Below are 22877 nucleotides of genomic sequence, written 5' to 3' on the forward strand. Positions count from 1 at the left end.
CACACACACACACACACACACACACACACACACACACAGGAATATGATTGTGTGAGTGCCATACCAATGCCTTCTGCTCTGTCTCTATCAGGTTCAGTATAAGAAAGACCATCAGCAGGATCGAACCTCTACTCTGTATTCAGTTCTCCCCGAAACCATGGAGACACAGCAAGCCAAGCAGGCATCGCAGATCCAGAGTCAGGTAAACCAGCTCCCTGCGTCGTCACCTGATACCGTTGTCAAGCAGAAAAAGCCACAATCTCTACTTGGCGTTCAGTTGAAAAGATATGGCATGCGATCAAGTATAGCTCAACTTTATCCACTTTCTTGTCTGGCATCCCAGACAAGATGTCATTTATAGGCGAATGTCATTTATAGGCGAAAGCTTTCAAGAATGTTCAGAAATCTTCAAAGAATAAAAAAATAAAAAATGCTACAAAATAGCAGATCTACAAGCTCAAGTCGTGATGTGACCCATTGTGACCTTGTAGATCTGCCATACGTTAATACAACATACAATACAGTATAACTAACTAACACTACCGAAGTCGTCTACCTGCTCTTCTATTGATAAATGTACATAGCCTGTGGTTGACAAGAGGTACAGTATTGCACGAAGCTCAAACAGACTTTCTGTATTCGCTCAGCAGTAGAAATCTATGCACTCGCACAGAGGATCGGAAGGGTTTGAATCTCGGGTAGGACATACTGTAACTAGGGGTGTGCCGATATATCATCCCGCGATATATCGCGATACGTTTTCGTGACGATATGTTTGTTTTGACTTTTTTTTGACTTTTTTTTTTGGCGATATCGTGTATCTTATCGTATCGTGGAATCGGCACACCCCTAACTGTAACGCTACGGATTACAGCTTTAAGGGGTGAAGCAGGTGTACAACCTCGCTCGTTTCCTGAGCATCATGTAAATTGTGAACTATAAATCGATGAGTAAATGAAATTTGTCTTGTAGTTGAAGTACAAGGAGGAAGGTAAGAAGGAGTCTTCGTCCGCGCTGTACCGCCTCCTCCCTGAGACCACTGACACACACTTCTCCAAGCAGATGTCTGACACACAGAGTGAGGTAAGGCCGGGCTTACTGTATTCTCTGTCTTAGTTTTATTGTCTTCTATTTTCTTCTTAAATTACGTTTGTCGCTGTTCTTGCACATTGGATTGGCAGTTGTAATCAGTGGTGTAAAGTAACTAAGTACTTAAGTGCAGTTTTGAGGTAGGCCTGACTTTAACACATTCCATGCCAGAGTTTAATCTCATAATGTACTCACCAGTGCCAGCGTTTTATTGTTGTTTTTTTGTTTTTTTCATGTCGCCACAGACCTCGCTAAATAAGTTAAAAGTGCGCGTTCATTTGGTTCTAAACACACAGCGGATCCGTGAGAAACGGCCAGCGAAAACAGTTTCCAAATGCGAGCCGCCATCTTGAAGATACAGCCGATCAACGCTAAACAGTGATCAGCGAGGAGAAAAACAACAACCGAGAAAATCGAGTTTTAAACAGGATCCCAGACAGGAAGCGGATACGATCGAAAAAAACGGAACCCGAATAATTCTGTTTCCGACCGGAAACCGGAAACGGAAATGGATCAAAAGAATTCGGAAAGTGCACCTGGGGCAATTTCAATGGGAATCGCGGTTCGCGTAGATCTACGCGACTGGCACGCTGCGGCTTTAAATAGGTTCGCGTAGATCTACGCGACTGGCATTCAATGTGTTAATGGAGTATTTCCGAATTGTCTATACTTTTACTTCTACTCCACATCAGAGGCAAATATTGTACTTTTACTCCACTATAATTATTTGAAAACCTTAGTCACTTTGCAGATATAAATTATTACATTATAAAACATACATTAACCACTTACAACTATTTTGTACACTATTTGAAAATAGCCGATCTACAAGCTCACAACGCGTCGCGTCGCAATGTGTTGTGAGCTTGTAGATCTGCTATTTTCAAACATTTTAGTACTTTTACTTTTGGTACTTTAAGTACATTTTGATACCAATACTTTTGTACTTTTACTCAAGTCAATTTGAATTCCGGACTTTTACCTGTAACAGAGTACTTCTACATTGCAGTATAGATACTTTTACTTAACACATCGGGTGCCAGAGGTTTATTAAAATCTTATACGTTCAGTGCCTGCTATTCTTCCATCCACTTACGTTGATACGTTTCGTGCTGTAGAAGCCCCGACGCGGAAGTGCATGTAAACAAAGCGTGCGTGCGAGACGGCGGAGGGTCCCGACTAACGCCTGGAACAATAATATTTCTAACGCAAGCCTCCATTGCAGAGTGATCGCCGATCGAAAACGACTCGCTTCCGCCACGTTAAAAATAAATGGAGATATTAAAGGGGTAGTTCACCCCCAAAATAACTTTTTTTCTATTGATTACTCACCCCATGGAGCCTTGAATTCATGGATATTTATTTGTTTTTGTCGCATTCCTTCCTTTATTATTTGATTATAATAAATTTAGCCCCATTGATTCCGGTAGGAGACACAAATGCATTTGTGTCTCCTACCGGAATCAATGGGGACACATTTATTATAATCAAATTATTGGCTTAGGAATGTGACAAAAACAAAAAAATATCTATGAATTCAAGGCTCCAGATGGTCAGTAATCAATAGAAAAAAAGTTATTTTGGTGGTGAACTACCCCTTTAAGCTTTTAGTCAAGGAGTTAACATTGGAAAGGCCGACCGGAAGGATTTTTGACATGGATCCACATCCAGCCTCTCCTTCTCAGAAACTCCTTGGATGATCCCAAAGTTTCGTTAGAGCGCCCCACGTGGGCCCCACATATAAAAATAAAATTGGGTCAAAAACGGTCCGAACCGTTTTCGGCACTCCTCGTTTGGATTCTCAAAAACGGTCCGGACCGTTTTTGAGAATCCAAACGAGGAGTGCCGAAAACGGTTCGGACCGTTTTTGGCACACAATGTATTAAGTAAAACATTTGAGTAATTTTTCCACCACTGGTTGTAATCTAATCTCTTAGATACCATTCAGTTGAATATCAATAACACAGAGATACATTATGTGTGTATATTAACCATATGCTATCTGATACTGTTGATGATTCTGTTGTACAGCTGAAGTACAAGAAGATGGACCAAGAGGATCTGTCCCTTACTTTGCACTCACTGCTTCCTGAAACCCTGCAGACTCAGTTTGTTAAAGAGATGGCCGACACTCACAGTGAGGTGAGTCCACACACACACACACACACACACACACACACACACACACACACACACACACACACACACACACACACACACACACACACACACACACACACACACACACACACACACACACACACACACACACACACACACACACACACACACACACACACACTGATTGATTGATTGATTGATTGATTGAATACTAGTATAAGAAGTTTGCACATGAAAGTACAGTTCAATACAAGGTCAGCTAATAGGCCAAGAAAGCCTATGGCTTGTTTCCATTGGGGTCCTTTGTACTCAATTCATAAGACATTAAATGACAGACAGATATATACTACTATGCAGAACATCATAAAAAACAAACAAAAACAAAAAATATATACAGTAAACAGTTCGTTTTAATGTGATCTCATACAGTATCTACTGCTCACTTTGTTACTGCCTCAATTATGACAGAGCAGCAAATAAATAAATAGGTAAGTATATAGACAGACATACAGACAGACAGACAGACAGACAGACACACACATACAGTAGACACATAGATGGATAAAACACTGGGTAAGATCACATACTACATAAATAAGACTATAGTCAGTGGTGTAAAGTAACTAAGTACATTTACTCTCAAGTACTGTACTTAAGTAGTTTTGAGGTATTTTTACTTTATTGAAGTATTTCCAATTTTCTGTACTTTTACTTCTACTCCACTACATCTCAGAGGCAAATATTGTACTTTTACTCCACTACAATTATTTGAAAACTTGAGTTACTAGTTACTTTGTAGATTTTGATTATTATTACAAAACATGCACTAACCACTTCAGCCCTATATATATTTTGGCCATTTGAAAATAGCCGATCTACAAGCTTACAATGCGTTGCGATGCGACGCATTGTGAGCTTGTAGATCTGCTATTTTCAAAAGATTTATTTTGGAAAACTTGTGAAATGGGACATACTGCATAACGAGTACTTTAAGTACATTGTTATGCCAATACTTTTGTACTTTTACTCAAGTACATTTTGAAATCCGGACATTTACTTGTAATGGAGTATTTCTACATTGCAGTAATGATACTTTTACTTAAGTACAACATTTTAGTAGTTTTTTCCACCACTGACTATAGTCCTTCCCACAGCTGACCCCAGTTTGAATCCGACCAGAGACACTTTATTGCATGACACCCCCCCCCCCCTCTCTCTCTCTCTCCTAGCGTATCTCTCTGTTGTGTTCACTGTCATATCAAACAGAAATCAGAAATAACAGTTCTTCTCCTTCACAAACATCTGTTTCCTGACTTCGTGTGGCTAATCCCGCAAACCACTGGACCGAGGACAGCGTTCTGATAAGTGTTGAGGAGGGGTGTAAAGTGGAAGGTCTATTTTAGGAAGGAGGAAGTCACATGTCACTAGATAACACGAGAGAGAGTCTGTCTGTCTGTCTGTCTGTCTGTCTGTCTGTCTGTCTGTCTGTCTGCACGTGGCCCCCTGGAGTCCTTGAGGGGGTCCCCAGCTAAATGATTGACAGGAACCAAATGGAGCCTTACTAGCCTATAACTCTGAGAGTGTACAAATGGAGCCAAATGGAACTGGGGTAGGACTTGACATGTATCTCAGACAGTGTTTGGCAGTGCTCCATCCATGTGCCTGGACTGAGCCTCAGAAGTCTTTAAAAAAAGCTGTTCACTTTCACTTCCATTGTTCCAGGGCTAAAGTGGTTAATGTATGTTTTATAATGTGATCATTTATATCTGCAAAGTAACATAGACAATTGGAAATACTCCAGTGAAGTAAAAGTACCTCAAAATTGTACTTAAGTACAGCACTTGAGTAAATATACTTAGTTACTTTACACCACTGTCTGTCATGAACCCAGTGGTTTCTAGTGAGGATCATTTATTCTCCTCCTCCGGTCCTAACCTCGGTCCGTTTCAGGCTGTTCAAACCCCATTGGTCCACTACTGATAAATGTCACCGTTCAATGACGTAGAATTGATAACATTAGCCAATGGGGATGCAGGGCTGATAACATGACAGGGACCAGTGTTTCATTGTCTCTGTTTTCAGCTCGGAAAGAGCAGGGTATGTCTCTACTGACTTCTATTACACACCAATGATTGATTGTGTGGTTGTTATTTTGGATATTAATTTTGCGTGCGTGTGTGTGTGTGTGTGTGTGTGTGTGTGTGTGTGTGTGTGTGTGTGTGTGTGTGTGTGTGTGTGTGTGTGTGTGTGTGTGTGTGTGTGTGTGTGTGTGTGTCTGTGTGTGTGTGTGTGTGTGTGTGTGTGTGTTTCAGGTTAAATACAAGCAGGCAGTGAAACAGCAGGCAGCTTCGACTCTCTATTCCAAACTGCCTGAAACGCTGGAGACACAACGAGTTAAAGAGGTTACGGAACTCCAGAGTGAGGTACGCACACTTACTTTATGTTACATTACTGTACACTAGACATGCATGTCGGGAACGATGCAAGTGGGGAATACATGGTCACCATACATGTTATGATGACCTTCTCTCTCCTACAGTTATACTGTACCTTCTGTTCTCACCCACTTTTCTTTGAATCTGATGAAGATGCCTTACTTCTCCTCCATCCCAACATTACTGCCATTCTTTTATCACAGGGGTGGGCAGCTTTGATGATGGAGAGGGCCACTATATTTCCACACTCACTCCAGAGAGCCACATTTATACTGTCGGGCCATTCTATGTCACACAAAAGTAGCAAAAATAGCTAATAGCTAATCTACAAGTTCAAAACGGGTCAAGCTGCGACGCGTTTTGAACTTGTAGATCAGCTATTTTTGCTATTTTTGAATTGGAATCCAGATTTTTTTTTGCAATTTCTTAATTGGAATCCTGAAAAGTAACATTTTGATTTAATTTCAAATGCATTTAGTTATACTTATGTTAACTTTATGAACTTAAATACAAATACATTGGACATAAAAATAATGTCTTTTTATTTTAATACTAGTCATTAAGCTAATATAGACTGAAGTATTAAAGCGGGTCATGTTTGCAATTGTAACAGCTGAAATCAATAATATATCAGTATTTTGATATTAACCTGATATTAACCAATCAGGGACTTATACTGGCTAAGCGGCACAAACATGACGTTACGCTCCGTTGGCCAATCAGGGAAGTCGATGCAGGATACTATCTCTCAAACACACAGAGAATTTGTGCGTCTTCCTCAGTCCCGCGGTCAGACAGATACAGATATTTGTGTTTTTCCTGTTCTTGGAAACCGTTGGTCCATCCTAATTGCCTTTCGACGAGACACACCTCGGGGTCGTGTACAGTAAGACACGCACGTCAGGTTTGAGACCGTTTGGCCGGACGCTTTCCGAGTTACGCCGGTGACAGAGTCACAGACAGACAGATAGAGATTTGGTGAATTAAAATGAGGATTACGTTTCATGTTCCATAATAATGATACTACAGTGTGGTCTCGTCCTTCTGTGTTCAGGTCAGGTACAAAGAGGAGGGCGATAAGGAGAGGTCCACAACTCTGTACTCTCAGCTTCCTGACACTACAGAGCTCCAGTTCGCCAGACAGATGACTGACATGCAGAGTGAGGTACTGGAAACACACACACACACACACACACACACACACAGACACAGACACACACACACACACACACACACACACACACACACACACACACACACACACACACACACACACACACACACACACACACACACACACACACACACACACACACACACACACACACATGATTATTCTGGTTTCAAAAGTTGTTGAAGGTTTATTAAAGGTAATTGTAAATGTGTATATATCATGTTTTGTTCTGTCATGTCATATAGTGTTCTTATATTGTGTCTCTCCTATATTGTGTCTCTACAGAACAGGTATAAGGAAGATGCTAAGAGGACTCAGAGTGTCAGTGTGTTCTCTCAGCTCCCACAGACCATGGACACCCAGTTTAACAAGACACTGTCTGAAATACAGAGCCAGGTCAGTCAACACTGTTCACAATACACTGCATTACACTATACACAACATACTATACCACACTACACTACACTTAAAAAACAGAGCCAGGTCAGTCAACACTGTTCACAATACACTACAACAACACTACACAATACTACACTACACTAGTGTCAGGTCAGACAACACTTTTCACTTTACTGTAAAATAAACATTTAAAAGGAGTGAGAATTGGGGCTGTGTTCTCCTTTGGAAAGTGTTTCATAACATTTCATTACACTGCACTACATTATACACTACCAGGGCCGGACTGGGAGAATAATTCAGGCCGGGAGTCATACACCCACCCAGGTCACCCTACCCACACACTGCTTGGACACACATACAAATACACACACGCACACGCACACCAATTTCCTGAAAAAATAAATAACTAATAAAATCCTTTAAATCCCACATACTGTAGGCCTAATTGTCAGTACAACACTCTCTTCAGTATGTCACAGGAGCGCTCCATATTAAACAAATCACAGCATTATACCATTCAACACAGGGGCTAAGTAATCAACAATTACTTATTGTTTACTCCAACAATATACAACAGAACACTGCACTACCCAACGAAACAACACAAAAATAATCATATTTGTTTTTATTCTTTCTTTCTTTCTTTCTTTCTTTCTTTCTTTCTTTCTTTCTTTCTTTCTTTCAGACCAAGTACAAAGAGGCAGGGAAGAAAGCAGTGAGTAGTTCTCTGTACTCCACTCTACCTGAGACCCTGGACACCCAGCACGCTAAAGAGGCTTCTGAACTACAGAGTCAGGTACTTTGTTCAAGATAAAGGTCTTGCAAATGCATTGTTAACCGTCTGTAGTCAAGAAAGAGTGGACTGTGTCAACCCCAAGTAAGGAATTTATAGTAGGCTAGCCAAGCGGTGGTAAAAGTGTGGATAACTGTTTGTACAGAGGTCCTGTCTTTAACTTGGCTATCGTTCTAAGCTGAACACTTAAAGGAGAGATCCGGACATTTTAAGTGTTATCTTTGATGTGTCGCTAATCACTCACCGTCATTGAAATGGACGTTGAGTTATTCCAGAGAGTCCCGTGTACTGCAGTCTGTCGACCCCCTCCGTTGGCATAATGGGAGCCCGTGTAAGAGTGAAATTCGTCTATTATAACCGATGCAAAGTTAGTTTTTTCTCTACTACTGCTCATTGTGGAGTCTCATGATACTCAAACATGCACTGAAAGTCGCGCACAAGTTATCGTTCCTGCAGAACTAGACGACGCTGGTTGCTCTGGCGTCTGTGGAAGAAGTAAGCAACCAGCATCATCTCGTTCTGCATGAACGATGGCTTTAACAACACAACAGATGTGTTTGTTAAAATTCAAAGAGGCGTCCAAGAAGACACAGAGATTCCTAACTAAATTGTGCAAATTGTGTTTATTGTATCTGTCTCTCTCCTTCTCTTTCTTTCTAGTTGAAGTATAAAGAGAAGAGTAAAAAGGAAGCGTCCAGTTCTCTGTACCGCCATCTACCTGAGACCACAGAGACTCAGCGAGTTAAAGAGGTCACCGAACTCCAGAGTGAGGTAACCACCACAAACGTGTGCACGTGTGTGCACACACACACACACACACACACACACACACACACACACACACACACACACACACACACACACACACACACACACACACACACACACACACACACACACACACACACACACACACACACCCCCACACACACACCTTCATGATCTCGAGGATGACCCTTCCTTGTGACCCTATGACCATTGCTCTGACAACACCCTTTGGGCCAAAATGTCCACTTGTACACAAGATATCTCAGTATTGGAATGGGCACATTGCATGAGTGCATTCATGCTCCTTGGAGGATGAACCCTAACCATTTGAATAAACCCATGACCTCTCTTGTAGCGCCAACCTCAGGCCAAAAAAATGTCATGTCTTTTCACACAAGATATATTTCAACCTAATTTCAGTTAAGACACTTTTGTCAGGAGTAATCATTTATTGCACTACTAATTGCGTTCAGTTTGGCGGTGTGACTCTGTTCTCCTGTGATACTACAGATTATCTGTGCAAGCATGACACAGAATATCTGAGATCACAAACCCCCCCCCCCCCTAGACATGAATTCCGAGTGAGGTTGAATGTGGAGAGACAATCTGACTCACGTGGGTGTATGTATGCATAACCTTGTTAGCGAATGAGAATGGGGGGGGGGGGGGACGACGACCGGGTAGAGTGAGTGTGTAGCTATACTCTAGCCCAGTGGTTCTCAAAGTGGGTTCGGGGACCCCCAGGGGTCCTTGAGGGAGTTCTATGGGGTCCCCAGCTAAAAAATTATAGTTAGTTAGGAACCAAATGGACCCTTATGGGTCTGTAACTCTGAGAGTGTACACTCTCTCAGTTAAATTAACATTGATTTTACAATATAAATTGGGGTCCCAGGGATAAATGCCATGAAATGGGGTCCGTAGCCTAATGCATGTCAAACTGGGGGGTCCTTGAAATTAAAATGGTTGAGAATCACTGCTAGAGCAGTAAAAATCTTCTCTTATGGGGGTCCCTGGCATATCTTTTCAAATGGGGATCCGTGGGCTAATAAGTGTCAATTTGGGGGTCCTTGACATGTACAAGTTTGCGAACCACTGCTTTAGCCTACCCTCCTGCCTGCCGTGCCTACTGTACCTAAACTAACGCTGCACTCGATGTCTCTCCTCTCCTCTCCTCTCCTCTCCTCTCCTCTCCTCTCCTCTCCTCTCCTCTCCTCTCCTCTCCTCTCCTCCCAGGTTAAGTATAAAGAAGAAGGGAAGAAGGACATCGGCACGTCTTTGTATTCTCAGCTACCAGAGACGGCCGAGACTCAGTTTTCCAAACACGTGACAGAGATACAAAGTGAGGTGAGGACTCCAATCTCACATTCCAAATGATATACATTTAAACTGGAAAACAACCATTATGGTAAAGTAAAAAATACCTCAAAATTGTACTTAAGTACAGTACTTGAGTAAATGTACTTAGTTACTTTACACCACTGGGTGGAGCACCATACTAAGTACTAACATAATTGTATTTCATGTATTTATTATATTTTTTATTTACGTTGATTTTAAGGCAAAGTACAAGAAGATCGACCAAGAGGATCTGTCCATTACTTTGCACTCACTGCTTCCCCAAACCATGCAGACCCAGTTTGTTAAAGAGATGGCCGACACTCACAGTGAGGTGGGCAACTCTGTGTGTGTGTGTGTGTGTGTGTGTGTGTGTGTGTGTGTGTGTGTGTGTGTGTGTGTGTGTGTGTGTGTGTGTGTGTGTGTGTGTGTGTGTGTGTGTGTGTGTGTGTGTGTGTCTTTTGACAGACACACTCTGAATTCCTGGTCTATTCTTGTCTCTTTGTCAGACTCACATTCAAACACTGTTGATAAGCCAGCTACTCTCTTTCTTTCTCTCTCTCTCTTTCTTTCTCTCTCTCTTGCTTCTTTCCTGTGTGAGTCATTATATCTCCCTCATATCATTCCTCATTTGTTAGTTTAGTTTTTCTTGCTTTTTTCCATCTAATACAAGACATCTCAAAGACTAGAATTTGCTATGCCCTTTCATGATTCCCAGGGCCCAAGAGTTCAAAACTTGTATTGGTTTAGATTTTGCGTAGTTAAAAAATAAAACAGCATTGGGATCACTTTGATATACAATCTCTGATCATAGAATTATCTCAGCAAACATTATGTACATAAACAAATGTGTTTGATTCATCTTGATCTGTGTGCATGTGCGTGTGTGCGTGTGTGTGCGCGTGTGTGTGCGTGTGCGCGTGTGCGTGTGCGTGTGCGTGTGTGTGTGTGTACAGCATAAATACAAGGAGGCGGTGAAGAATGAGATGAGCAACTCTCTGTTCCATCGAATGCCTGAAACCATGGAGACGCAGCGAGTTAAAGAGGTCACCGAACTCCAGAGTGAGGTAACCACCACAAACACGCACGCACTCACACACACACACACACACACACACACACACACACACACACACACACACACACACACACACACACACACACACACACACACACACACACACACACACACACACACATATGAGACAGTGTTTTTGAACATAAGCTAATTAATATTGCGCTTCCTCTTTCAATCGTTCCCTAGCGTGATTTGGCTTGACTTCAGTTCAGAACAGCCAGAAAACGGCACAAGTGCAGTGCGGAAATATGTCACATTTTAGGCAAATTAACAAGCTTTCCTACAGCATCAAATGTGGGTCACATCAGATATCTACATTTCATAATCAGCAGAATCAGCTTTAATGTCACATCACAGGTTTACGGATGTGGGGGATTTTTTTTTTTTTTTTTTTTCGTACCAGCTCCATCATTTGTAGTTTTCAGGAAAGGGAAGAAGAATAGGGATAGAAAGAAGAGTAGCTATTTTAAACAGCAGCAGGTGCAGATGTGTACATAACGTGCAGCAATAGAACAGTAACAATATAGGTAGAGCATAGGCCTTTTGTGCAAAGGTAAAACAGGTGAAGTATTCCACATAAGGAGAGTAGTCCCGTATGGTAGTCTGAATAAAGAAACATAATCCTCATGGAGGAAGGTATTCCATCATTCATTCCATACAGTCCTAGTACTGTCTAACATGCTCCGACTTAACTGCTACAGGTGTAAAAGGACAGGCGTCTTACCAAAGACAAGAATCAAACACATACATTTGGCAACAGAGTTTAAAGGGATAGTTCACCCCAAAAATTCTATCGATTAGTCATTCAAGTCTCCATGGGGTGACTAATCGATAGAAAAAAAGTCATTTTGGGGGTGAACTATCCCTTTAAGTTCCTTTAAGAGTCCAAGCCACACTGTTCAGTTGGAAACAAATGAAAAAGCCTTTATTTTAACATGGCTTCGCGAAGATATAACGGTTGCCATCGCATCTTGGCTCCCAGAGCCTTCATCAGGGTCCACATAAATCATTTGGTTTCTTCCATAGTGTACCTTAACCCTAACCCTAACGCTCTCTACAGACTTAAATGTGCTAAATCATTTTACTGTTGCTTTGCTGTGGAATTCTAGCCTGGAAAACCAGACAATTCTGCCAGTGCAAAAAAACATTATTGCCCTCTGCAGATTAGGTCCGGCCCGCTCGGTTGGGATTTCGCTGCCCCCGAAGTTGTGTCACACAGAGATGTGTGAGGGGAGGAATGAATTGGCATAATGACTAAATTGGGGAGAAAAAGTGTACAAATATGGGCCATTTGGTTCCATTCCTAGAGTTTATAACCTCTAAAGGTTCAATGTGTTATAAACCAGTATACATAAATGTGGTATATACTGTAACAGGCTCTATTAGTATACTTTATAACTAATATGGATGAGACGGTCATGTATCCTTTTAGGTAGCTTTATTGACAACTGGAATGAATCACAAGCATGAATGAATCGGTGTCTCACCTAATGTGTTCCCCCGTAGCTACACACATTGGTTCCTATATATATCTCCACATATACTGTAATGGTTTAATGTTCATCTTATTTTTCGATGTTGCCAGAATACTGTAAGTACAAGGACAAGAACGCTGGATGCAGTCTGAGCTCTCAACCACCACACACCAATGAGACCCAGCCAGCAGGCTGCATGTCATGTGTATATCATGTTGTGTTCTGTCATGTCATATAGTGTTCTTATACATATATATATTGTGTCTCTGCAGAACAAGTATAAGGAAGAAGCTAAGAGTCATCAGAGTGTCAGTGCGTTCTCTCAGCTCCCACAAACCATGGACACCCAGTTTAACAAGACCATGTCGGAACTACAGAGCCAGGTCAGTCAACACTGTTCACAATACACTGCATTACACTATACACAACATACTATACCACACACACACACACACACACACACACACACACACACACACACACACACACACACACACACACACACACACACACACACACACACACACACACACAGACACACTCACACTCTCTCTCTCTCTCTTTCTGGGTTTAATCTGGACTCTCAGAGTCTCTCTGTAGAGAGAAAAAAAGGGACAGCAGAAAAACCTAATATACGTATAATAATAGATAGCCTACGCTTTTCTTTTTTCCCTTATGTATTTAAAGTCATACTGTGTAACTTTTTCAATTAAGCAAAAGTTGAAAAATATGATCTTGGCTGGTGTATTTTTTATAATAACCCTTCCACATGAACAACTTCTCTAAACACTATATTTAGACATTGTTGTTGCTTTCCAAAATATCCTCAGTGCTAGGACCCTTTAGCGTCCGTTTTGGAGCCCTACTTCCTCAGTTTTGTTTTGAAGTGAATTCTGGGAATCGCAGTTCTACCAGACCATGGACAGCTACCAGAGGTGTCGCCAAAAAGACAATGAATGTTACACAGTTAGGACTTCAAAATTAGAAAAATATATAATATAGAAAAATATGTTTTAACACATAAATCATGAAATTAGTTAATCCTTGTGTATAGATTTGAGATTATTGAGACTAACGTGATTATGTGTGTTTTCCAGGTCAAATATAAGGAGGAAGGAAAGAAGAGCATCTCTCAGAGTGTTTACTCTCATCTACCAGAGACCTCTGAGATTCAGTTTGCTAAAACTGTCTCTGAAATACAGAGTGAGGTGAGGATTTCCAGACCTGTTGAAAGAGATGTGACACTCTTTAATCTGGCCGCTACGTGATCACGTGGTTTATGTATCACACTTGCTTCAACACTCATTACTAGGATTCAATATTTGAAACTATAGTATACAGTAGTGACGACCATACAGACGTATGCAAATGTTACATTTTTCATTTAGACAGATGCTAGGTTCATTGTTTACCTCGTATCCTATAGTTCCAATGTACAGTTTATTATTTTGATAAGGGTACATTGTTTAGACTGATGTTCTTGTTTTACTTGTGATCCTAGTTTACTGAGGCACTACACTGTCTCTCTGCATTTGATGTATGAGTTTACCTTGCTTATTGTAAGTCGTTCAGGATAAGAGCGTCTGCTAAATGCCTAAATTGTATGTTGTAATGTTTGGAACTATTTGTCACCCCGTACCTGTTGACATCTGCGTACTCCATATATGGGGTTTTGCTGTTCCGACCGACTTTCGACTGGGCACATCTCGCCCTGGGGACCTCTGTGATACGCACACCGAGTTTGAAGTCAGTATTGATGACTTCAGAATCTCCATATTTGGGCATAAAGGATACACAGACAGATGGAAGTCTTTCCGTCTGACTAGATACAGAGATCTCCATATATGGGCATAAAAGGGACACAGACAGACGGACAGATATGGAGATAGATCTGACCTACTGCCCACTCACTCACTCCCACACTTTTGAGATTGCATTTTGTGCAAGAGTGGGATCATCCACTGCACATGTGATTAGCCTAGTTGTACCAGAGCCCTGTTAGTCAGCATTACCTGCTTCCACCTCTCACGACGAGGACGTAGGGTTGGACTTTGAGAGACAATGTTTTTATAATTTTTATCATTGGACACAGCGGGTCACTGAGTAAGAGCTATAGTCCTTCCCGGCAGCTGACCCCGGTTTGAGGTACTTGACTGCATACAGTATATCATGGCATGCGCTCTTACTCAGTGAACCACCCAGTTTGCTCTTTTGTTTTATGTTTTAGAATACAATGTACATCCTCTGATTCAGATGGATCTAAAATCCCCTAACCAGATGGCCAGCTGTTTTATTTGGATTCATTTTATAATTTTTTGGGGTCAATATATTATTGCCAGTTTATTCAAGATTACGGAATCATTTACTTCCCTCCCCTCAGACGCAGCACGAGGTGGAGGGTGGATTCTTTCTGGATGTTGTAATCAGAAAGGGTGCGTCCGTCTTCGAGTTGCTTTCCAGCAAAGATGAGCCTTTGCTGGTCGGGGGGAATGCCTTCTTTATCCTGTATTTTGGCCTTGACATTCTCAATGTTATCACTTGGTTCAACCTCCAAGGTGATGGTCTTGCCAGTGAGCGTCTTGACGAAGATCTGCATTCCTCCCCTCAGACGCAGCACGAGGTGAAGTGTGGATTCTTTCTGGATGTTGTAATCAGAAAGGGTACGGCCGTCTTCGAGTTGCTTGCCAGCGAAGATCAGCCTTTGCTGGTCAGGGGGAATGCCTTCTTTATCCTGTATCTTTGCCTTGACATTCTCAATGTTATCACTTGGTTCAACCTCCAGGGTGATGGTCTTGCCGGTGAGGGTCTTGACGAAGATCTGCATGTTTTAGCAATTTGAGTGACTACTTTGAACAGCCGTAAGAGAATCTAGAATATTTGTTATATGAAACAAACACTTAACTCACAATAAGTGAATGTCTTGTACCAGACAGACAGTCTCTCTTATATGTAGGTGCCGGTAAATCACAAATCACAGTGATGTCACAGTTCCTTGTATGTTTATTGGCTGAGAGGCATTGTCAATGTCTCCTAAATTAGAAATGCTAGACTGAAGTCAGTATTGATGACATCAGAATCTCCATATTTGGGCATAAAGGATACACAGTAGTGTCCGACCGATATGGACTTTTGTGACCGATACCGATAACCGATTTTAGAGAGGTTTGGATTATATCGGTCACCGATAACCGATATGCAACCGATATTGTGAATTTTATTAGCTGGAATGAAAATAGGCATTTTCTGTTTTTCCTGGGGGTTTTTTTACATGTAAAAATGTACTGTAGGCTTACTTAAGAAAAATGTAAGTAACACTTTGAGGTATTTCTACTTGAATGGAATATTTCCAATTTTCAACACTTTTACTTCTACTACATCTCAGAGGCAAATATTATATTTTTACTCCACTACAATTATTTGAAAACTTTAGTTACTAGTTACTTTGTAGATTTAAGATTTAGAATATTATAAACAAAACACACATTAACCACTTCAGCCCTATATACATTTCGGCCATTTGAAAATAGCAGATCTACAAGCTTGTAGATCTGCTATTTTCCAAAGATTTTTATACATTTTAAAACTTGTGAAACAGGACATTCTGCATAATGAGTAGTACTTTCTACTTTGTACTTTAAGTCAGAGTCCTGCAACCGTTTGACGGGTGAAAATGGGTGTAAAATATAATTTTACAAGTTCACGGGTACGGGACGGGCGGTTCTGAACTAAACGCGGGTAGGTAACATTTTATTGTGAAAATCAGAGAGCAGCACTGTCTCCGCCAAAACAACGTCACTTGTGTAACTTAACACAGCACAACGGCATGGAGAACGCTGGTCAGTTATCTTAACTCACAAAAACACATTGAACATCCTGTTAAACCTTCAAATTAACACCATCTGACGATGTAAACAATGACACATGCGTAGTGCGTATGTGCGCGTTCGCGCGTGTGGCTAAAGCTCCCTCCTCCGTCTTCACTTGATATCTGAACGAACCTGACCACTGAATGTAGCTCTATTGTTGAAGGCTGCTATGCTATCCTTTTCAACACGCTTTTAAATTGAGTGACTGTCACTGTCACTGTCACTGTCACTGTCACTGTCGTCTGCATTCCTCCCCTCAGACGCAGCACGAGGTGAAGTGTGGATTCTTTCTGGATGTTGTAATCAGAAAGGGTGCGTCCGTCTTCGAGTTGCTTTCCAGCAAAGATGAGCCTTTGCTGGTCGGGGGGAATGCCTTCTTTATCCTGTATTTTGGCCTTGACATTCTCAATGTTATCACTTGGTTCAACCTCCAGGGTGATGGTCTTGCCAGTGAGCGTCTTAACGAATATCTGCATTCCTCCCCTCAGCCGCAGCACGAGGTGGAGGGTTGATTCTTTCTGGATGTTGTAGTCAGAAAGGGTACGGCCGTCTTCGAGTTGCTTGCCAGCGAAGATCAGCCTTTGCTGGTCAGGGGGAATGCCTTCTTTATCCTGTATCTTTGCCTTGACATTCTCAATGTTATCACTTGGTTCAACCTCCAGGGTGATGGTCTTGCCAGTGAGGGTCTTGACGAAGATCTGCATGTTTTAGCAATTTGAGTGACTACTGTGAACAGCCGTAAGAGAATCTAGAATATTTGTTATATGAAACAAACACTTAACTCACACTAACTGAATGTGTTGCACTGTCTGTCTCTCTTTTATGTAGGTGGTAAAATCACAAATCACAGTGATGTCACAGTTCCTTGTATGTTTATTGGCTGAGAGGCATTGTCAATGTCTCCTAAATTAGAAATGCTAGACTGGACTTGGACCTCAGTGTACCACCACCACCACCACAACAACTCAAGTGGGCTGTTGGTGACTTCTACAGGCTATTTAGTGTTGGCTTATTAGCTAACCCAAAACCCTGAGGAAGGCTTTACTGTCGAAGCGTTTCTTCTTTTTAATAAACTTTTTGCATCGTGGCTAAGAGCTGTGTGGCCTCATCCTTTGTCAACACTGTTACCTGCCGTGGCCAGCACCTCATCAATACAGGTGTGTGCTCCCTCTTCTGTTTTTGGCTTCTTAGCTAATAACATATTTCTGTTGCTAGTATTATTAACCTTATTCTGTTCTGGATAGGTTGTGTGGCGTAACGGGGGCGGGGCCACGGTTCATGGAGCGTGTGATGGCAGCAGGCGGCATGTTGCCTTTGGTCTTAGGCAGCGTCGGCGTTTTGCTTCTTTATCGTATGCTCGTCCGTCTCCGAGCGGGAGCTACTATCCAGGATGCTGTAGTGGTCGTCACAGGAGCCAGCTCTGGCCTGGGGAAAGAGTGTGCACGGGTCTTCTACGCCGCAGGAGCTCGACTGGTACTCTGTGGACGAGATGCCACCCGGTTACAGGCAGTGGTCCAGGAACTTGCAGAAAGCCTGTCAGACATTCGGCGACAGCAGACGCACACCCCCTGCGTGGCGACCTTTGACCTGGCTGACACCGACGCAGTGCAGAGCGCAGCAGAAGAGGTGTTGAGGTGTTACGGCCAGGTGGACGTCCTTGTCAATAATGCCGGCATCAGTTACCGGGGCAGCATCCTCGAGACGCATCTGTCGGTGCAGCGGAACGTCATGGATACGAATCACTTTGGGCCCGTCGCTCTTACACAAGCCATCCTGGCCTCCATGGTTTGCCGTGGCAGTGGCCATATCGTGGTCATCAGCAGTGTTCAGGGGAAAATAGCTATTCCTTACAGATCAGTGTATGCCGCCTCCAAGCATGCCACCCAGGCCTACTTTGACTGCTTGAGAGCAGAGGTAGAGCGCTACGGGGTCCCAGTGACCGTCATCAGCCCCGGTTACATCCGAACCAACCTTTCGCTCAATGCCGTCACCGGGGACGGCTCCAAGTATGGAGTTTTAGACGAGACCACGGCGACGGGCCGAGACCCTGGCGACGTGGCCCGGGCAGTTCTGAAGGCCGTCCGCCAGAGGAGCAAAGACGTCCTGCTGGCCGCGGCGCTGCCCACCCTCGCCGTCTACCTCCGCACGCTGTGGCCCGCTCTCTTCTTCAAACTCATGTCCTCACGCGCTCGCAAGGTAAAAACACCTAAAGCTGAATGAGACACAGAGATACGCAAGCGGTTGAAGCGGCATGTGTGAAGATGTTATTAGGCTCTATGCACAGCAGCCATATTGGAAATAAATTGGGCCTCTTCCTTACTTCCTTCACAGGTGTTACCAATGATTCTAATGAAGGCTCTGTTCCATATAGTGTAGCACAGTGGTTCTCAAACCTTTTAATTTCAAGGACCCCCATAACTCTGAGTGTAAACAAATGGAACCAAATGGACCCTTACGGGTCCATTTGGTTCCATTTGTACACTCTCAGAGTTACACACCCCCAAGGGGCCATTTGGAACCCCCTCAGGGATCCATGAGGGTCCCTGGACCACACTTTGAGACCCCACTGGTGTAGCAGAGTGTTTCCAGTGAGCGAACATGCACAATATCAGCACCCTGACTCTGTTTGACCAGAATGGAACAGAGCTTTCATTAGTATCATTGGTAACACCTGTGAAGGAAGTGAGAAGAGGCCCAATTTCTTTCCAACATGGCTGATGTGCATAGAGCCTATTGCAGGGGTCTTCGGCGTTTTTCGGGCCGGGGACTCCTTGGTTGAGAGAGAGATGAAGCAGGGACCCCCACTACATGTTGTGTGGAATTGTGTTGCAGATTCTGCTCTTTCGTGGATTTCATGGATGGCTTCGTGGACTTGTTTGAGAGCACTGCCATGTTGGATTCATGTTGGTGTGTGTTCAGACATTTAACCACTTGGACCATCAATACTTATACTTCGTAAACCTGACCGTTCACTCTGTACTTGGTCTGCTCTTTTTTCCCTCTGCACCAGGCCCCTTTGCCGAAAATAGAAGATCTTCTGTTTTCGACTGATGTTCCCCTCGGAATAGGGATGCGAGGGTTCAAGTGGTTAATGAAATGTAAAAATTGGCCGCCCTGTTGAAGACCTCTGGTTTATTGGTTATGGTAGAGCGAGAACGCAAGAGAGAGAATCTTCACAGAGCATGTGGGTTCAAGTAAAAAATTAAAAAAAAGTAAAAAGGGATTGTTTAACAATGTCTACATACATTTATATAACATATCCATTCCAAGGGTGGTGAAATATTACATTTTACAATCATAGACTTACTAGTCTCATTGAGTTCATGAGATTCCCGTCAACTTACATGAGTGTCTCTTTCAGACAAATAAACTTCTGAATAAATTGCACCAGCCTACTTGGGAACGATGCAAGTCGGGAACAATACAAGTTAGGAATGCATGCCCCACTCGGTTATGCAATACCTGTTGTCAGAGTACCAGTTGTACCTGTCTGTGTCCCGTTTATGCCCTTATTTAGAGATATCTGTATATTTCTAGCTGTTTGTCCGTCTGTGTACCTTTTATGGCAATATATCGAGACCCCTGATGTCATCAATGGATACCTATTGGTCGGTTTGGCCAGATCTCCATATATGCCTATGTATGGCCATATCGGCCGGATGGGCAGTTCTGGACAACCTTCCATCTGACCGACTCGACGCCGAGCACCGCACTCCTTCGGGTTCTCACCGATGCGTGTGGTAGAGCGAGAACGCAAGAGAGAGAAGCTTCACAGAGCATGTGGGTCCAAGTAATGACACTTGGAATGCCCAGTCTCTAATGGATTTTAAAGGTTGGCCTAACTGAAATGGGACAGCCCACTACCAGAACATTGGCTTTCATTGCATGTTGTTATCCGTCTGTGTTCCTTATCCAGCCTACAATACGTGATTCTCTAGATAAAGGGGACGAGGAGAGGACCATATTTGTTTGCAGGTTAGATATGGCTGTCATTAGTCAAACGTGCACATCATCGGTGGAATATCACTGACACGCCCACATCCACAGCAATGGGAACAATACTTGGGAATCTCTGTGCCGACGGAGAAGGTTTAGGGCAGTACAAAGCCTTCATTCACCATTATTCATAGATAAGAAAAAAATGTATTCTTTAACAATGTCTACATACATTTATATACCATATCCATTCCAAGGGTGGTGAAATATTACATTTTACAATCATAGACTTACTAGTCTTTCGTCATTGAGTTCATGAGATCCCGTCAACTAACATGAGTGTCTCTTTCAGACAAATAAACTAAATATTGAAAAATAAAGAACACCAGTTTGGCAGAGCGGCTATACCACTGTTCCCAAACACCCATTTGTGGGTCACAGACACATTTTCATGGGTCACGAGTACATATCCCTTATTAATTATTATTATTTAAAACAATTTTCATTTTTTTTATCTCCAAAACAATCCGCTAAATCTTTTGTGAATTGAAAACAAATTGAATCATTTTCCAAAAGAATTTCATAAATAAATCAAAGACGTTTTTTTTTTTTTTTTTACCCAGGGTAGTAGCCGAGAACAAGTGCTCATTTTCAGCAAGCCCTGCACATAGAAACACACAGACAGACACACACACACATTAAAACCTGGAAGCTGACAAGTAGTATACTGTGTATCCTATGTACAGATTATTATTTTGATAAGGGTATATTGCTTAGACTGATGCTAGGGTATTATTTTGATAGTACATTATTTAGACTGATGTTCTTGTTTTACTTGTGATCCTAGTTGTTGTTGCCAGACCCAGAGGGTCGGCCTACATGAGGCTTTGTCCCTATTTCGTCCATATATGGGGATAAATGTCTGTCCATCTTTTGTCCCCCTTTCGTCCATACATGGGCATAGACACGTAGGCTGACACGTCATGTGAAGTCCGGCTTAGCCGTGACGTAGTGCTCTGATCTTATAAAGTACTTATTCTGGGTCTGGCAGAACCAGGTCCCCTGGTCTTTTTTATTTTCACATGCATTCCATAAATTCAATAGGGCTAGACCACACATAGACAAATGACATCATCAACTTACGACGGGCATTGACCCTATTGAGTGAAAGATTAACTGTTCCTAAAATAAATAAAATATTGAAGAGTTTTAAACGTTTCATTTTAGTTATAGAGGACAATTATAATGTATTGAGGCATATTTGGCTTTTTGGCCATGGGGATCCTTTTAACACATTGATTGCCAAGATATTAAACATAGTTTTCTATCCCCTTGCCAGCGTAATTACCTCAATCCGATGATATTTGAAACGCCGTGGAAGCAACATTGTGTCCCAAAAACACAAACAAAATAGTCCCCGTGGGTTAGCGGAGGGATCTGTGTATCCATAGGAACGACAACATTCCAACTGTGATCCGCCATTTTGGGGCTTCGGCCCGCTGAAAACTGGTGGTTTTCAATGCAAAAAAAAAAAGAAACTGAGTTACAGCTGTTTTTCTGAAAATCCCATCGTTGGGAAGAATGGATGTGACGTTTTTTGCGCTGACGTCACTCCACATAATACTTATCTGAGTTATTTTGGAAAGAATGCATCAATGCGATCTTGGCCATCAAGTGATGTATTTGAAAGAACGCATCAATGCGATCTTGCTAATCAATGTGTTAACACATCGGGTGCCGAACACGGTAAAAAACTTGTTTTCAAAGAGCAGCGCATAGGTGCCGAACACATCACTGTGCTAAAAGACCAAAAAATACTCCATATTTCCTTAACTTTTTACAGTGGGGAAAACGAGTCCCGTTCGATCCGAGATCACTCCACCCTGGTGACTCGCGTGAGAGATGCTATTGTTCCAGGCGTTAGCCAGGACCATCCACCATCGTGCACGCATATATTGTTTACAATCGGGTGCTCGCCGTGGAGTCTGCAGCTGTAAACAGTGTAGCGCTACAAACGGTGAGATCTCTGGCACTCAACGTCACTTTTTTAAATAAAACTCTGGCACCGAATGTGTTAAGAGATACAATTATACTGTGTAATTTACACATTATATTGTAAATGCAACCCTCATTGTAAATGTAAGGATCAATCCTGTCAATCAGTGTGATTGACAGGGGAGATGATCAGAGGAGCAGAGTTTGTACCATTACGGTTTTTACATGGACAGAAGAATGGATAAAGTCTCTCAGTGAAGGTGCAGCCAGTGAAAGTGTAGAGATGGACTCTCCACATCATAAAAGGAGACCAGACCCTCCTCATACTCCACAAACACTCCCACTTTCTGGACCTCCTCTCTTACAGGGAGGAGGACATCAGGGCCAGCAGCAGCCTCGTACGCATTTCTATT

General features: G+C 42.4%; 2 protein-coding genes across 2 annotated transcripts in view; both read left to right on the top strand.

Moving 5' to 3' along the window:
- The window catches only part of LOC308076886 (uncharacterized protein), a gene marked incomplete at its 5' end in the record, with an annotated part of 121143 nt that overhangs the window by 42548 nt on the left and 55718 nt on the right, over positions 1 to 22877 (top strand). The window contains 9 exons of the mRNA XM_080417405.1: positions 92 to 202; positions 973 to 1083; positions 3121 to 3231; positions 5523 to 5633; positions 10013 to 10123; positions 10338 to 10448; positions 11071 to 11181; positions 12940 to 13050; positions 13765 to 13875. Coding sequence (XP_080273531.1) covers positions 92 to 202; positions 973 to 1083; positions 3121 to 3231; positions 5523 to 5633; positions 10013 to 10123; positions 10338 to 10448; positions 11071 to 11181; positions 12940 to 13050; positions 13765 to 13875 — 999 coding nt within the window. The remainder of the gene's footprint in view (positions 1 to 91; positions 203 to 972; positions 1084 to 3120; positions 3232 to 5522; positions 5634 to 10012; positions 10124 to 10337; positions 10449 to 11070; positions 11182 to 12939; positions 13051 to 13764; positions 13876 to 22877) is intronic.
- LOC308077542 (dehydrogenase/reductase SDR family member 7B-like) lies at positions 17812 to 18753 on the top strand (the record flags this gene model as incomplete). Its single annotated transcript, XM_080418291.1, has 1 exon — positions 17812 to 18753. The coding sequence occupies one exon, from the start codon at positions 17812 to 17814 to the stop codon at positions 18751 to 18753; it is 942 nt and encodes a 313-aa protein (XP_080274417.1).

Source organism: Gymnoscopelus braueri (assembly GCF_963280865.1).
Source record: "Gymnoscopelus braueri genome assembly, chromosome: 21".
Classification (NCBI taxonomy): domain Eukaryota; kingdom Metazoa; phylum Chordata; class Actinopteri; order Myctophiformes; family Myctophidae; genus Gymnoscopelus; species Gymnoscopelus braueri.